Below are 18,757 nucleotides of genomic sequence, written 5' to 3' on the forward strand. Positions count from 1 at the left end.
TTAGGGAACCTGGGTGGCTCAGTGGGTTAAAGCCTCTGCTTTCGGCTCAGGTCATGATCCCAGGGTTCTGGGATCGAGTCCTGCATCGTTCTCTCTGCTCAACAGGGAGCTGCTTCCTCCTCTCTCTCTGCCTGCCTCTCTGCCTACTTGTGATCTCTGTCTGTCCAATAAATAAATAAAATCTTCAAAAAAAAAAGATTTTATTTATTTATTGGACAGACAGAGATCAGAAGCAGGCAGAGAGGCAGGCAGAGAGAGTGGTGGGGAAGCACGGTGAGCAGAGAGACTGATGCGGGGCTCAATCCCAGGCCCCTGGGATGATGACCTGAGCAGAAGTCAGAGGCTTAACCCACTGAGCCACCCAGGTGCCCCTAACAGAGGCTTTATTTAGGGAGCTCATTGCCACCATCGAAAGTAGTAAGATTCCCAGGTCTAGGGCTTTTCTGTGCTGGGAGACTATTTCTTCCAAATTCAACCCTCATGATTCTTACTGGTCAAAGGTGATTTCCAAATTCTTTGATTCAAGGTTAGTAATTCATTCTTAATAATTTGTCTATTTTTAGGAATTATCTTTCTTTTGTTCTAAAGTACCCTGTTTGTTTTTGTTTTTTTAAGATTTTGTTTATTTTGAGTGCCTGGGTGGCTCAGTGGGTTAAAGCCTCTGCCTTCAGCTCAGGTCATGATCCCTAGGTCCTGGGATCGAGTCCCACATTGGGCTCTCTACTTGGCAGGGAGCCTGCTTCTTCCCATCTCTCTGCCTGCCTCTCTGCCTACTTTGATCTCTGTCTGTTAAATAAATAAATAAAATCCTTAAAGGAAAAAAAAAGATTTTGTTTAGTTGACAGAGACACAGCGAGAGAGGGAACATAAGTACGGGGAATGGGAGAGGGAGAAACAGGTTTCTCGCTGATCTTGGAGCCTGAGCAGGTCTGGAGCCCCATGTGGCGACTCCATCCCACGACCATGGGATCCTTGACCTGAGCTGAAGGCAGAGGTGCCCCTGTATTTGTTATTATATAGTAGTTTGTGGGATTTAAAGTTTTGCCACTTTTATTTTTGATCAAAATGGGCATTACTTTCGGTGCTCTGTTAGTATTAATGTGCTATCTATGTATTTCAGATTTTTCTTTGTTATTTTCATTCCTCTACTAAGTTTAAAAATATTTTATTTATCTGACAGAGAGATCACAAGTAGGCAGCGAGGCAGGCAGACCGATAGGGGGCTTGATCCCAGGACCCTGAGACAATGACCTGAGCTTAAGGCAGAGGCTTAGCCCACTGAGCCACCCAGGCATTCCTCTCTAATAACTTTCATCTAATTGTCTTCCTTTTTTAGTTCTTCTGGTGGAAATTAAGTTGCTTGTTCCAACATTTTTGTTACCTGTATTGTATAACATAACAAAAATAAAAAACAGAAAGTGTAATCAGGAAACTGGCAGAAATAAACAAACAACGACCAAAAACAGTGAAAAAATTAAGATGATTTTTAGGGATTTCTGTAATCATGTCGTGTGAACAGAGATAGTTTTACTGTTTCTTGTTTAGTTTAGATTCCTTTACTTTATTTTTGGTTGCATAATTCTTCTGACTAGAGTGTCCAGAAGTATATTCAAGGCAGTGGTGGGGTCACTTCATTACCTGCTGATCATAGAGGAGAAGCTTGCAGACCATCCCTACTGAATAGGTTTCAGCTTTTCATACATCTGTGGTGTTCATTAGTTGGGGTTTTCTTCTCTCTCTACCTTGAGTGTTTATAACATGACAGGTTGTCCAATACCCCCATATTTGTATCCTGTCTCCCTTAATGTGATCATGTCATTTTTGGCCTTCGTTCTGTTAATGTGGAGTCTTGAATTTATGGTTTTCTGTATGTTGGAGCGCCCTTCATTCCTGGACCGTTTCTTACTTGATCTTGCAAAAAGGGAAAATGTGCTGTTGATTCAGATGGCTATTTATTGTGGGCTTTGAGTGAATATTCGTCACAGGCAGTAGTTTGTAAACTTCATCATTTCTAGTGTCTTCGTCTGGCTTGCATGAGCTGGGAATGCTGGTGCCACAGACAGAGTGTTCTGCTAGTTTCCCTGATCATCACTCCTTGGAAATGTTTGAGGAGATTTGCAGTCCTTTCTCCTTCAGTGTCTGTTTGAATATCCAGTGAATTCATCTGGCACACAATTTTTGTTTGTTGGATTTTTTCTTTTATTCCTCTTTCATTCTGGTTTGTGGTTGTAGATCAGTTTTGTTTTTTTTTTTTTCCCTGAATGCTGGAGTCAATTGTTCATACTTATTTTTTTTTTTTTTTACATTCATACTCATCTTTTGGTGTGAGTTTGTGGTCCCTGATTATCCATTGTTGCCTCTTATTTGATTCCTACAGTCAGTTATACTCTCCTTTTGCCTTTTCACCTCCTATTTTAGTCACTCTTTTCTTTATTCTATATTTAGTTCATGGGGTGTCAATGTTGTTCTTTTCTGACAAACAGCTCTTCCTGTGGTTGATACGTTCCTATCTTTACTGTACTCTAGTTGGTTCATTTCAGTTTTCTGTTTCAATTTTGGTCATTCTGCTTATTTTGAACTCACATGACCCTTTTCCTGATTGTTAGAGACACAGGAAAGTGATTTGTGCTACACCATGACCATACCGCAGAATTCTCTATTAGACTCTGTGCTCAGTACGTTGTGTCCATGTTGTGTGTCCATGGAGAAATGAAGTCCTGATGACTCCTTCTCAGCCATCTTTCTGACTTTGTCTGATTGACTTGATGCTTCTATATTAGAATTCTTCAGTATATTCTTCCGAATGTAGTACGTCCAATGCTTTTACTTTTATTTGGTATCTTTCAGCTGTATCTTCACATGACACCCAGAGTTTCCTGCTAAAGCAGAGCATACAAGGTTCTTTCCAGAATGGATCAATGCACAGATACAAACATAGTGCTGTTGAGATTTTACACTTACACACACTCTGGAACAGTGATGGGGAGAGTGATGGGCATCAAAGATTTCAGAGAAGACAAATCCAAACCAAGGCAATTGCCCTTAATGAGAATCTCACTGCCCCAAATGGTGAAGGATACAAATGTCTGTGGAAATCCTCCCTTTTGAAGCCAACTGGTTCTGCAGAGCAGTGTGTTTCTGTCAGCACAAGCTCCAATCAGATATTCCATCATAGCGATTTGTGGACAGACCATTTGGCACATCTAGAAAGTAACCTAGTCCATCTGGAGAATAATGATTTGAGCCATTTGGAAGATAGGACTGGCCTGACCTTAAATCAGAGATTTAGAAATGAAAAACAGAGTGCTCAGTGGGATCCATTTGAGAGGGGCTTCACAGAGGAGTCAACCCTCCAGAATGACCAGAGGCTTCTCACTGGAGACAGAATTGCTCAGTGCACTGAATCTGAGAAAACATTGAACCAGGGCTCCCATGCTCACAGATGTGTCAGGACTAGGTTTACAGAGAACCGTTATGAATGTGATAAATGTGGGGAAGGCTTTCATCCAAGCTCTAACCTCAGTATACTCCTTTCAGGAGTCAGTCCTCATAAATATAATGAATGTGGGAAAGCTTGTAACCAGTCCTCCAGTGTTGGTGAGCATCAGAGAATTCATGAGGGAAAAAGCCCATTCACATCTAATAAACCAGGGACCATGTTTAGTCAGTCATCAAGACCAAATAGAAACAAGACAATTCCTAGGGGAGAGAAAACTTGTATTTTTAAGGAATGTTGTAAATCCTTTGACTGCCTCTCGACATTATCTCAGTTCCCACGAATGCATACTGGGGACAAAATATGCAAAATATGTAAATGCAAGGAATGTGGTAAACCTTTTAAGGACCCTTCATCAGTAAAGGGGCATAAGCCAATCCATACTGGAGTGAAACAGTACAAATGGGCAAAAGGTGTGAAAGCATATACATTGCCCTCCACCCTTCCTGGAAGTCACCAAACTCATACTGGAGAGAAACATTACCAATGTGAAGTATGTGGCAAGACCTTTAAGTGGCGCTGCGACCTTACTCAGCATCACCGAACTCATACTGGAGAGAAACCTTACCAATGTCAAGTATGTGGCAAGGCCTTTAAGTGGCGTTCAGACGTTACTCGACATCACCGAGTTCATACTGGAGAGAAACCTTACAAATGTCAAGAATGTGGCAAGGCCTTTCACCGGAGCTCAGGGCTTAGCCAACATCACAGAATTCATACAGGGAAGAAACCTTACAAATGTCAGGAATGTGGCAAGGCCTTTATGTGGCCGTCAGAGCTTACTCAGCATCACCGAGTTCATACTGGAGAGAAACCTTACCAATGTCAAGAATGTGGCAAGGCCTTTATGCGCCCTGCAGACCTTACTCAACATCACAGACTTCATACGGGACAGAAACCTTACCAATGTCATGAATGTGGCAAGACCTTTAACCAGAGCTCAGTGCTTACCCAACATTACAGAATTCATACTGGAGAGAAACCTTACCAATGTCAAGAATGTGACAAGGCCTTTAAGCAGAGCTCGGGGCTTCTTCAACATCACCGAGTTCATACTGGAGAGAAACCTTACGAATGTAAACAGTGTGGCAAGGCATTTAAGATGCCCTCAGATATTATTAAACATCACCGAATTCACACTGGAGAAAAACCTTACAAATGTAATGACTGTGGCAAGGCGTTTATGTGGGTCACATCCCTTACTAAACATCACCGAATTCACACTGGAGAGAAGCCTTACCAATGTCACGAATGTGACAAGGCCTTTCATGACAGCTCAAGACTTACTGCACATCACCGAATTCATACTGGAGAGAAACCTTACGAATGTGAAGAATGTGGCAAGACCTTTATGTGGCCCTCAAACCTTACTCGACATCGCCAAATTCATAAGTGGAGAGTAATCTACAGACACAATGTATGTGTGAAAACATCTATGGCCTTTTCTTCATTTACTTCATGTCAGAGATTGTATATAGGAGAGTAACTCTACACATACAGAGAATGTGTCCGACCTCTCACTGGAACTCCTAACTTACTTCAAGTCATAGTTACCATGTAGCAGAAGAAGTGTAAAATGTAAAGAAAGTGGACAAGACACGCCTTTTCTGTAATTCAGTATTTACTCAATATCACAAAATGCTTACTAGATTCAAACCCTTGGAACTAATGAATGTGGAAAGACCTTCCTTTTAATACACACCGGAGCAAACACCAGAGAGTGCATTAAAGAAAGTAAATTTAAAGACATAAATATTTAGAAGACTTTCTAATTGAACTCAAATGCCAATAAATGTAACGAACAAAGGAACTCAATTCAGACATTACTCTGAAAATAGTTATTACAAGGAAAAAATCAAACACTTAGAAAATGTATATACTGTTCTGTTTCAACAGATTTAGTAGAGAGGCTTTTATGTGTGTTTAATTTCAATATATTTTTTAACATTTTTACATTGACCAAATTTTGAGATTTGTGACAAACAATTTTATTTTACTCTGAAATCTCTATCAAGAATCCCTTTATCCCTACTGAGTCTGGAAGACCATGTGGCTGATTGTTGCTCCATCAAAGATACTAGCTGCCCTGCTACATTAGGTGGGATGCACACGTGCCTAGTTTTCCATGGAAGATGTAGGAACGTATAATATACAACATACGAGGAAAATCTCTGTGGAGATGCTTATGGTTACAACATTGATGTATGTTACCGTGAAGTAGGTGTTCAGAACACATACTGCTCCATGTTTTAAAGTAAAGAACTTTCTCAATATTAGAAATAGAAGGTTTTACTAATTGTTCCTTAAGAAAAAGGAGGTGGCAGGCGGTACACTACCGATGCGTCTTTGTAAGCACAATCGTTAGAGCGTATGACTTGATGTGGTTAAATGAGGAAATCCTGACAGATGACTGCAGGAGGGTAGCTAAGTCTTCCATACAGTGCCATACCACTGAATATACACATTTCTTAGGAATGTACTTCAGACCTGAAATTTTGGGAAATAGGTACTCCATATCCTTCTGACAACACCTGAACGGTTTTGCACACGTGTATTCTGTATTTCGAACAGTGACGATAGACTGGATTTGAAATGCATAACTTAGTGTATGTGTGAACTTAATATATTTTCATTAATAAAACCTAGTGTTTTTTCATGTATTGATATGGGTGTGTCATGAACGAGGTGTTATTCTACCTACAGTGTTAATCTGTCTCATTGAAGGTTGCAGGAAATGATGGAATCAATCACCTGTTTGGTACTGGAGTAAAACAATTTAGTTAGGAACCCGTTTTCCCCGTGCTCTGAAGGTTTAAGGGATATGTGATTGTTTTTCCCCTAGTCTATCCTATGGTTTTCTCCTCTTTGTGAATACAATGATATTACTTTGGGTGTATTACCGAAGTATGTAACATAGAGGTATTGTTGACGTTTTAGCTCTTGTACTCCATGATGCTGCTACTTGGCATTGATTTTGTGTAGCCAGCAGTTTTGCAGGGGCCTTGCACTGACAGGAGCCCTTCTCACGAGTGCATTCCCCAGTCAGCACGCTACAGAGTGACAAGTCAGTGGAACATCTCATATGAGATCTGCACTCCATCCTTGTGAGCCACCATCTCTATTTCTTTCCTTTGTTTTTTTTAAAGAATTTTAAAAAGATTTTATTTATTTATTTGACAGACAGACATCACAAGTAGGCAGAGAGGGAGGCAGAGAGAGAGAGGAAGGGAAGCAGAGATGAGCAGAGAGCCGGATGCGGGACTCCGTCCAGGACCCTGGGATCATGACCTGAACTGAAGGCAGAGGCTTTAACCCTCTGAACCACCCAGGTGCCCCCATCTCTTTTTGTTGCAATGCCTTCCCTCCCATGACCCGTAGAGAAGACTCCCTCTCCCCCAGGCCTTCCCCTAAATCTGTTTTAGTCAGAATGGCATATTCTGGACTTAGACTTGGGAGTCTATAGCACTGCACCATGACCCCAAATGAAAGCATGTGCCCCATGTCCTACACTGAGTGGTATTTTGATGTGTCTTTGAGGTACACATGTGCATATGACCATGCTATATGTGTCATAGATACCCCATAAGAAAGAGAAATCTATCCCAAGAGGAGCCATGGGGTAGCCCAGGGAAGAGACAGAAAATATTCAAGATGAAGAATTAGCATGTAGAGGAGGAGAAGTGTCCCAAGTTTCCCAAGTGACTCCCTAGATGTAGAAGTTATCTCCAGATCCCCATTGTATTCGTCCTCATTTTTCTTTCCAGCTACGTAGGCACCACAACCATTCTTTTTTGCCTGTGCTATGGAGAGAGTGTCCTCAGAAAATTCCTCATTGAGATTAGACAGATGGAAAGCCGATGGGTATTAATGCCAACATGAATGATGTGGGATGTGAATCTAAGTAAAATTTGATGAAGCCACCATCCTTTGAGAGAAAGACAAGACCTATTGAAAGAAAATGTGAGGAACCCTTTCCCGTGTGGGGAGAGACCCGGAGGTGGCTCCCTTTAGTCACTGCAAAGGCACAGGCAGCTCTTGCTGGTGTCATCTGATGAAGACATGTCATGGGGGAAAGGAAATGGCAAATGTGGGTTTTTCAGGAGTGGGGAGGTCCTGCTTTATCCTGAGGATTTGATCGACCTCCTGTGTCTTCCTGAGGACTATTGCTGCTGGATGTCAGTGATGACTGTACTTCCCCTGGCTAGATCCGTGACAAGGGATGGAGGAGGGTGTTGGATGATGCAATCCTGTGGGCAGCTTTAAGATGTCACACGGTAGAATAGATGTTTGAGATGAAGAAGCCTTCTGGACAGTGGAATAGGCCAGATCAGCAAGGCATGTGCTGTGGTTGCTCCCTTATTTCCCAGGTAGATCACCCCAGTCAAGGTCAGATCCACTGTGGTTGGGTGATCATTCAGGGAAGCTGCTTCACTGCTGTGTGGTACCTTCCTCCCTTTCCTCAGCATGGTAGTAAGTGTAGTTCTAGGCTCTGCCTCTTTCCATGGCCCGGATTTGTTAGAGAATCAGTTCAGCAGTGAGAGGCAGTGAGCAAATCTGCCTGAAAACAGTCCAGCCCACGTGTTGCAAGTTGGAAATCAGAAGCACTGATTTCCTTTGCTGGCTGAAAAACAACTTCAGGTACACAAACAGAAGCAGAACCACACAGAGTCAGAAGCAGAACCCTCTCAGAGTTTGTGAATTATAACCAGAAGAGGACTAGTCCTCACCAAAATGAGGTTACGATACAATTCAAGTAACAAATTTCTTTGGTTTCATCCCATGCCATGTTACTTTCCATGAGATCTTCCCAGTCAGATGCCTTATTTCTCTACACCACTAACTGAAAGCACCATATTCAAGAAGGATTTCACTTTTTCCTTCCCCCTCTCTCTCTGCCTGCCTCCTTGCCTACTTGTGATCTCTCTGTGTCAGATAAGTGAAATTTTAAAAAGATTTTATTTGACAGGGATCACAAGCAGGGTTAGAGGGAGCAGTAGGCTTCCCACTGAGCAGGGAGCCCAATGTAGGTCTTGATCCCAGGACCCTGGGATCATGACTTGAGCTGAAGGCAGATGCTCAGTGACTGAGCCACCCAGGTGCCCCCACAGAACAGACTTAACTGTTGAGAACAACCTAAGGGTGGCTGGATAGGGACTTAAGTAGCACACTGGGATGACCGCTGGGTGTTGTATATAAGTGGAGAATAGAAATTCTGCTGAAACTAATGCTATGTGCTAATGAAGTGGAATCTAAAGAAAACTTGGAGCTACAAAAAAGTAACTTAAGGACAGAAAATTGTTACTTGGTGAAAAGATGAGACATAGAAACAAAAACACTTAGTTTTAGCCCAGAAGGCTGACTTACAGCCTGCAGAGTTAGGATAAGGATCTAGTAAGTGCTGATAAGTGCTGGCTGCTACATTCTTAAAGGCTCTCATGACTTCTGTCCATCCACCAATAAGCAATATGGAACTTGACAGGGTTTTGGAATATAGGTGAGGTTCAGTGGGGTGGAATCCGGAGCTGATGACCAAGAAAGAATTCTTGAGATGTCTCTGGTTAAAATCATTGTTTTCTTAAAGCACCAGGACAGGACCCTTAGGCAGAAAGAGCTGCTCATTCTCCTGATGTGTCACTGATTATATAATTGGGAGCTGGGGAGTTGAGGACAAACAGGGTGTCCAGAAGGACTGTCATATGCGAAAGAAGATGCTCAAGAGAATGGGGACTTATCTCATCTGCATAAGCCATCGAGGTCATGAAACACAATATTGTCCTCTGAACTCCCTTTGAGGTCTCAGTAACTTTTCCCCTAAGCTCAGCACTGTTTTCAGCATCTAAGGCAAGGGATTGCTGTGCTCACTTTTTTACTTTGTAGAAATATCATCAGGCAATGGGGACTCTTCTATTTGGCTTTTTTTTCTTTCTCTGTCTTTGTGAATTGGTTGGTTTTCCTGCATGTTACTGTGCATCATTCATTAGAATGGACTGATCCTGTTCCATTGTGTGAATACCAGTCGCATCATTCTACAGGTAACAGGAGGGGGGATGGTTCTCTGTGCAGGACTGTCATGACTAGTACTGGCATGTAAAATCTATGATTTGTCTTTCAGTGGAACATGTACACATGTCGTTCCTTGTGACGGATTCCCATTGCCATGATCTTAGTCCTAACTACTCCTTTGATTTCTCTCCATCCTTCATGTATCTCTAGAGAGGCACAAAGCCTGCTGTGGGGCTTAGTCCCAAAACCCTGAGATCAGGACCTGAGCCAAAATAGACACTTTCTCAACTGAGCCACTGATGCAGCTCCATCTATGATTTTTATTTTATTTTATTTTTTATTTTTATTTTATCCATTCATTCATTCACTTAGGGAATTTAGAACTGTGGAATTGAAAATGTGGGCATCAGTTGCACACTTGTGAGAAATGTAGAAACTTAGACCTTAACCAGAAATTGAAATCAGAATATGAATTTTAACAAGGCCTCAGTTGATTGTCATACACAGTAACATTGGAGAAATATGTGTCTAGATCATCTACGCTCTTCCGTTATTCTATGCCTATCTTTCTGTCTGTAGTGTACTATTTTGATAACTGTGACTTTGCAGTATGCCTTAAATCACGACATGTGCTGTTCATTTTCCAGATTATTCTGGGTGTGTGTTATCCTGTGACATCCATGTAAGGTTAGGGTGCATTTTGATCTTTCTGCAAAAATACCATTGAGATTTTGATAGAGAGTATATTAAATCTGTAGGTCAATTGAAGTTTTATTGATAGGTCAGTAGTCTTAAGTATTTGAGTGAAAGAACATCGATGTGTTTCCACTTATTTCTTCTTTCAATTCCTGCACACTATTCATAATTTTCATTGTTCCAGATTTGATATCATTATGTGGAATTATAAGCATTTTATTTGGGGGGACATTCCTCTAAATGTATTATGTCTTAATTTTTGGAATTGTTTTTAATGTAGAAACAACAAATTTTTTATGTGTTGGGTTTGTGTTCTCCACTGTTGTAAATTTTTTTAGTGTTCACAGGTTTCTTTTTATTTTTTTTAAAGATCTTATTTATTTATTTGACAGACAGAGATCACAAGTAGGCAGAGAGGCAGGCAGAGACAGAGGGGGAAGGAGGCTCCCTACTGAACAGAGAGCCCAATGTGGTGCTCAATCCCAGGACCCTGGGATCATGACCTGAGCCTAAGGCAGAGGCTTTAACCTACTGAGCCACCCAGGCACCCCTTTTCACAGGTTTCTAACAACAAGGATTCCCAGGAGAGGAAAATGGCCTTGGAACAGGGAGATGCTAGACTGATCACATCTCAGGAACACAACTAGATAAGTACCAAATCACCCTCAGTACTCCAGAAATGGCCATGAAGACTGACAGATCATACTCCCCAAGTTACAGGAGAGAAGAGGCCACATCGTAGATGGCAGAAAGTTTGGAGACATGGTTGAGGGAGGGAAGAATTACAGTGCTATGGAAGGCAGGGATCCCTGGTTGTGGAGAAAGTGGCATGCCAGAGGGAACGCACAAGGAGAATGTTTCTCCAAAGCCCCTGGCGTGGAAAACAAGAGGGGTTGAATTTCATGAGTTCTTGGAACTAGCAGGTCTTAAAGCCTAGAGTTTTAAAGGTCAGCGGGTTTGGCTGGGATAGAGCCAAGAAGGTGCTGTGTTACTCCTGGAGAGAAGGAAGGCAAGCAACCTGGGTACAGACAACCTGCAAACAGTGATCCGAAGAATGACGGGGGGACACAGCGGGAAGATTATTCACTAGTCTAGGAGGTTTCCCTGCGAGGAAACATTCAGTGAGATATGTGCCTAAGAACACAGGAGTTAGATGGCACCATTTCCCTCTCCTGCCCTGTAGCATAATCGCAGAGCACTGTCCCAGTGTCCCAGTCAGTGAGGACATTGGCTGTCTGGCTTGCTTCCTAAGCCCCAGGCCCCTGTGCTCTGGTTCGACTGACCTTCTCAGTCTAGCTTACCTCAGGCCCAGAAAGGTGGGCCCGTGCCCGTACCACATCTCCTGAGCAGAGAGTTCTGCACAACCTCGGTTCTGGTGGAGGTGATTTCAGGTCTCATTGCACAAGCAGACCAGAGCTCACCTAGATAAAACTGACCACATTCAGACCAGAGAGCAAATACTGTCTACAGAAGGCAAGGAGAGCCTCTGCGGACCACTGACTGGAAGGATGTAGCAGGACACATCACTGGCTTTTCTAACACAGAGAGGAAGGCAGACTTAGACAAAATGCCAAGATGGAAGAATTTATCCCAAAAGAAATAAAAAACTACAGCCATGGCCAGAGATTGAAGGGAAGCAGTTATCAGTAACATACGCGATGGAGAATTAAAGGCAACAATCATAGGGATACTCACAGGTTTGAGAAAAGAGTGCTGAGAACTTTACCATGGAGACAAGAGTTAAAAGGGAAAAAAATGGAGTGCACCGGTGTCTCAATTATATCTGATCCTTAGTTTAAGCTTCGGTAGTGATTTCAGGATCCTAGGATCCAGCCCCAGGTCAGTGTCCACATTCAGTGTGGTGTCTACTTGATATTCTCCCACTCCCTCTGTAGCTCCCACTCGTGCTCTTTCTCTGTCTCTGTTTCTCTCTCAAATAAATACATTTTTAAAAAATCAATGAGATTAACAATGCAATAAATGAGATTGAAAAGAGGATTGATGCAATAAACAGCCAGCTGGAGGAAACAGAGGAAGGACTTTCTGACCTCAAGGACACAAAAAAGGAAAATAATGAATCTGAGCAAAAGAGAGATTTGATTTGGGGAACTCAGTGACTGCATCAAATGTTGTAACATTCCTAGGTCTTGGGCTTTTCTGTGCTGGGAGAGTTTTGTTTCCAAATATAACTTAAATTCCTGTTTCTGGTGTAAGAAGAGTTCTCATTTATTTGGTAGAGCATAGATAATTCAGTCGTAGTGATTTGTGGAATTTTAGGAATTATCTATTGTTGTTGTTATTGTTTTGATTCCTAAGTTATCTGATTTGGTAGTATAAAATGCTGACCAAGTTAAAGCACAGCCAGTTTTATTGTTTCGGGTAAACTGGGCATGACATTCAGTGTTCTGTTACTATTCTGGTTTGCATTTTATTTATTTCAGATTTAGCTTTGTTACTTCCTTGTACTACTACATTTCATCTAAGTTTTTTCCTTTCCTCATTTCTCGTGGAAAGTTAAGTTTTTTATTTCAGCTCTCTCTCTCTTTTTTCTTTTTAAAGATTTAATTTATTTATTTGACAGACAGAGATCACAGGTAGGCAGTGAGGCAGGCAGAGAGAGAAGAGGAAGCAGGCTCTCTGCCAAGGAGAGAGCCCAGTGTGTGACTCGATCCCAGGACCCTGAGATCATGACCTGAGCTGGAGGCAGAGGCTTAACCCACCGAGCCACCCAGGCACCCTTCCAGCTTTTTTTTTTTTTTAACTCAGCCATGTATTGCATTAAAAAAATTTGAAAATGGAAAGTGTTGTAGACAATGATTAGCAGAAATAAACAATACAAACAATAGAAAAAAAAACACAGAAAAATTAAATTAGGATTCTTTAGGGTCCTTTATAGATAATGTCATCTGTGAACACAGATAATTTTACTTTTTCTTTTTTTCAGTGTGGATTCTTTTTATGTGTTTTTTCTTCCCTAGTTGTTCTGACTAGAATGTCCAGTACCATGTTGAAAGGCAGTGGTGGGCTTACTTCATTACTTCATTTCTGATCATAGAGGAGAAGCTTACAATCTTTACCTATTGAGTATGTTGGATTATTTTCTTTTTGGTTCATTTTAGTTTTATGTTTAAATAACTGTCCTTGGGGTGCCTGGGTGGCTCAGTGGGTTAAAGCCTCTGCTTTTAGCTCAGGTCATGATCCCATGGTCCTGGGATCGAGCCCCGCATCGGGCTCTCTGCTCCACAGGGAGCCTGCTTCCTCCTCTCTCTGCCTGCCTCTCTGCCTACTTGTGATCTTTGTCTGTCGAATAAATAAATAAAATCTTTAAAAAAATAAATAAATAACCGGCCTTCTAATTTTATGCTCATGTGGCATTTTCCAGATTATTTGAGATATGGGAAGGGATTTTTGCTAGAATATGACAGTAACACAGAATTATCTATTAGGGTATGTGGTCAGTATGTTGTGTTCAAAGGTAAGGTGTCCATGGAGGAAGGAAATTCTGATGATTCCTCCTGAGCCATCTTTCTGACACTCTCTGATTGACGTGAAGCTTGTATGTTACAAATCATCAGTATATTCATCTGAAAGTAGTAAGTGCAATGATTTACTTTTCTCTTATTTGATATCTTTCAGCCATATCTTCACATGACACCCAGAACTTCCTGCAAAAGCCAAGCATAGAAGCTTCTTTCCAAAAAGTGACGATGGGTAGATACAAAAATAGTGCTCTTGAAAATGTATGCTTAATGACAGACCGGGACAGTGATAGGCAGAGGGAAGGGCATCAAAAATACCACGAAGGACAGAGCCCATCTGAGGCAGTGGCATCTAATAAGACTCAAAATGACCCAAACAGTGAAGGACATGAAACATCGTGGCAAACCTCCCTTTTTAAGACATCTGCTTCCACAAAGCAGTGTGTGTCTGTCAGCAAAAGCTCCAGTCAAGTATTCAAACATAGCTCTTTGTGGAAAGACAGTGTGGACAATCTGGAAAGGTATCTAGTCCATGCTGAAAAGGATGATTTGAACCATTCTCAAAATGGGATTGGATTGACCTTTCCATCAAATACTTCTGAAAATCAGAGATTGAATAATGAAGAACAAAGAGCTACCCGGGATCCATATGAGAGCGGCTTCACTGAGGAGTCGACCCTCCAGAATGACCAGAGCCCTTCCAGTGGAGACAGCATTGCTCAGTGCCCTGAATCGGAGAAAACACTTAACCAGGGCTGCAGTGTTCAGAGCCGTGAGAGGACTCAGTTTTCAGAGAACCAGTATGAATGTTATAAATGTGGGGAAGTCTTTCATCAGAGGTCTAACCTTATTACACATGAGAGTATCCATTTGGGAGAAAATCCTGATGAATCCAGTCAATGTGAGGATGGTCCTCACCAGTCCTCCAATGTTGGTGATCATCAGAGAATTCATGAGGCCAAAAACCCATTCAGATATGCTAAACCTGGGCCCACATTTAGTCAGTCATCAAGACTAAGTAGAAACAAGACGATCCCTAGTGGAGAGAAAACACGCATTTTTAAGGGACGTGGTAAAGGCTTTGACGGGCACTCAACCCAATCTCAACATCAGCAAATGAATACTAAAGTGAAATCATACAAATGTGAAGAATGTGGTAAAACCTTTAAGTACTGCTCATCCCTAAGGAAACATAGGCAAATCCATACTGGAAAGAAGCTCTACAAATGTAAAGAATGTAGCAAAGTTTTTAAAATTCGCTCAACACTTATTCAACATCACAGAATTCATACTGGAGAGAAACCTTACAAATGTAAGGAATGTGGTAGATCCTTTAACCAGCAGGCACACCTTATTCGACATCACAGAATTCATACTGGAGAGAAGCCTTATAAATGTCAAGAATGTGGCAAGGACTTTAAGGAGCGCTCACGCCTTCGTCAACATCACAGAATTCATACTGGAGAGAAACCTTACAAATGTAAGGAATGTGGTAGATCCTTTAACCAGCAGGCACACCTTACTCGACATCACAGAATTCATACTGGAGAGAAACCTTACAAATGTAAGGAATGTGGCAAGGCCTTTAAAGAGCGCTCATACCTTGATCTACATCACAGAATTCATACTGGAGAGAAGCCTTACAAATGTCAAGAATGTGACAAGGCCTTTTACCAGAGCTCATTGCTTAGTGCACATCAGCGAATTCATACTGGAGAGAAACCTTACAAATGTAAGGAATGTGGCAAGGCCTTTAACAAGCGTGCACGACTTACTCGACATCACAGAGTTCATACTGGAGAGAAACCTTACAAATGTCAAGAATGTGACAAGGCCTTTAAATGTCACTCAACCCTTAGTAATCATCTCAGATTTCATACTGGAGCGGAACCTTACAAATGTCAAGAATGTGGCAAGGCCTTTAATGATCGCTCATGCCTTGATCAACATCACAGACTTCATACTGGAGAGAAGAAACTTTACAAGTGTCAAGAATGTGACAAGACCTTTCATCAGAGCTCATTGCTTAGTAAACATCAACGAGTTCATACTGGAGAGAAACCTTACAAATGTAAGGAATGTGGCAAGGCCTTTAAACAGCGCTCACACCTTACTCGACATCACAGAGTTCATACTGGAGAAAAACCTTACAAATGTCAAGAATGTGACAAGGCCTTTAAGTGTCACTCAACCCTTAGTAATCATCTCAGAATTCATACTGGAGAGAAACCTTACAAATGTCAAGAATGTGGCAAGGCCTTTCACCGGAGCTCATTGCTTACTGCACATCAGAGAAATCATACTGGGGAAAAACCTTATAAATGTAAGGAATGTGGCAAAGCCTTTAGCTGGCCTTTTGACCTTACTTGGCATCACCGAATTCATACTGGAGATCAACCTTACCAATGCCAAGAATGTGGCAAAGCCTTTAGCAAGCGCTCACACCTTGATCAGCATCACAGAATTCATACTGGAGAGAAACCTTATAAATGTAAGGAATGTGGCAAGGCCTTTTCATTGCACTCAAACCTTCTTAAGCATCACAGAATTCATACTGGAGAGAAACCTTACAAATGCGAAGAATGTGGCAAGGCCTTTTACCGGCGCTCACACCTTACTAACCATCATAGAAGTCATACTGGCAAGAAACTTTAAAAATGTAAAGACTAGGAGTAAGGACTGTAAAATAAAACCCTTGCATCATAGACCTTGCATCCGATATAACTGGAGAACAACTATACACATCTAAAGAAGTCCACCCTCTGTCTCTCCTGAAACTCACATCGTAGTTGTCATATGGGAGCAGCATGGTAAAATGTGATGAATGTGGTGAAACCTTTAACTGGAATTCAGTCTATACTCAGTGTCCCAAAATGCACACTAGATTCTAACCCTAGAAACATGATGATTGTGGAAAGACCCTCATTTTAATATACACGTTCGCAAACACAGAAAATGCTACAGAACGTAAATTGAATCATACAAATAGTTAGAAAACTCTGAACATCTAATGTCAATAAATGTCACAGATATCACGTAAAAAGAGTGTATCAGTCCCTCTATTCAGACAGTACTAGTTAGTCCAAGGAAAAAGATCAAGTTAAACACTTGGAAAATGCATATGCTGTTCCGTTGGAAAGATTCAGTGGGGGAGTTTTTACAAGGGTACAATTAGTTTCGATGTGCTTTTTGTTATATTGAGCCTTTTTGAGGTTTGTGACCAACAAATATTAATGTATTTTATTCTCAAATCACTTCTGGAGATTGACTTACTCGTACTGGGTGTATGAATCCGTGAGCCTGATTTTTGCTCCGTCAATGGCATTCAATGCCCTGCTGCACTCGGGGGGACTCACGCATCCCAGATTTTCCTTGGAAGATGAGAACTGTGTAATACACAACATGAACAAAGAAAATCTAAATGGAGACACTGCTTAGGGTTATAGCATTGATGTAAGTTGCCATGAAATAGGTGTTCAGAACAATATTTTTCTCCATTTACTAAAACTAAAGAACTTCCTGAATATTAGACATACAAGATTTTCCTGATTGCTCTCTAAGGAAAAAAAGGTGGTGCACCAGTTAACTACTGATGTATCTTCGTAATAGCAATCTTTAGAGAATAGGAGTGGATGCGTTTGAAATGAAGAAATCCTCCCCGATAACAGAAAGAGGTTATCTAACTCTTCCCTACCATGCCATATAGCTGGACATACATATCTGTTGCGACTGTCAGCAGCACTGGAAGTTAAGCAAGTCACTTCCACATCATGATATCAGCTATGGGGGTTAACGCTTGTATTCCGTATTTTGAACAAGTGTAACAGTGGATTTGAAATGCATAACATAGTCTGTGTGAACTTAATGTACTTCAATTAATCAAACATAATGGTTTTTAATATGTTAACATGAATTTGTGATGAGTGGTTTGTTATCCTACCACCAAGGTGAACCTATCTCATTTTTTTTTTTTTTAAAGATTTTATTTGACAGATAGGGAACACAAGCAGGGTGAGAGGGTGAGGGAGAAGGAGGCTTCCCGTTGAGCAGGGAGCCTGATGCAGGGCTGGATCCCAGGACTGGGGACATGACCTGAGCTGAAGACAGATGCTTAACATCTGAGCTGCCCGGGCGGCCCCTATATCATTTTATTGAAAGTTATAGGCAACTGGTGTTATCTGTCACCTATTTGGTAATGGAAGGGAATAATATTCTTATGAATCCATTCTCTCAGTGACCTTAAGGTTGAAAGGATGGGTGATTTCCCTGCCTAGTTTAACTACTGTATCATTTTCTCCTCCTCGTGCTGACTGTGATATTACGGATATATTACAGGTTTCGTGGGGGGTGTTGTTGACATCTTAGCTCACCTGCCCCATGGTGCTGCTACTTGCCATCCACTTTGTGTACCCAGCACTTTTGCAGGGACCTTGAGTGGACACCTGCCCTGCTCGCTAGTGTGTTCCCTATGATGTGGTTTTGGAATATAGGGGAGGTTCCATGGGGTGGAGTCTGGAGCCGACGACCAAGAAAGAATTTTTGAGACATCTTTGGTGCAAAATGGTGGTTTATTAAAGGACAGGGACAGGACTCGTGGGCAGAAAGTGCTGCTGCCCTGGGGTTGTGAGGCATGACTGATTCTATACTATGGGCTTGGGTAGGTAAGGATAAAGGGAGGTTTTGAGAAAGAACTTTCATATATTAAAGAAGATTCAGGGGATCTTGGAGGCCTTGCTGTTGTCAAGGTTGTTTACCCCTCTCATAAGGCATTAACGGTCAGATAGTTGGGATATTCCGGAAGTAGTACTACATTCCTCCTATTCAACCCCGTCCTTTTTAATAGGCTGCAGGTTTAAGAGAAATTCAATTTTATTTACATTTCCTTCTGCCTCAACCTCCCTCAATTTTAAGGAGAAGAGGGTGATGGTAGGGCTTCAGGAATCTGAGTTATGGGTCGCTGGAAGTTCGGCTGTAGATATGAGAAAGCTTCTTCCTTGTAAATCACTAGGACATTTCTAAACTGAGGAATACTCAGGTCTTGCAGGATTGTGATCTCTACAAGGTAACTATTTGTTTCCCCCTT

General features: G+C 41.6%; 1 protein-coding gene across 1 annotated transcript in view; it reads left to right on the forward strand.

The window, feature by feature from the left end:
* Positions 1-17,579, forward strand: part of LOC308358558 (uncharacterized protein) — a 30,079-nt gene extending 12,500 nt beyond the window's left edge. The window contains exon 4 of the mRNA XM_080828789.1: positions 13,832-17,579. Within this exon, the coding sequence (XP_080684915.1) occupies positions 13,832-16,329 (2,498 nt within the window). The 3' untranslated portion in view covers positions 16,330-17,579. The remainder of the gene's footprint in view (positions 1-13,831) is intronic.
* Positions 17,580-18,757: the final 1,178 nt, after the last annotated feature.

The sequence above is a fragment of the Martes martes genome (assembly GCF_963455335.1).
Source record: "Martes martes genome assembly, chromosome: 17".
In the NCBI taxonomy this organism is placed as follows: domain Eukaryota; kingdom Metazoa; phylum Chordata; class Mammalia; order Carnivora; family Mustelidae; genus Martes; species Martes martes.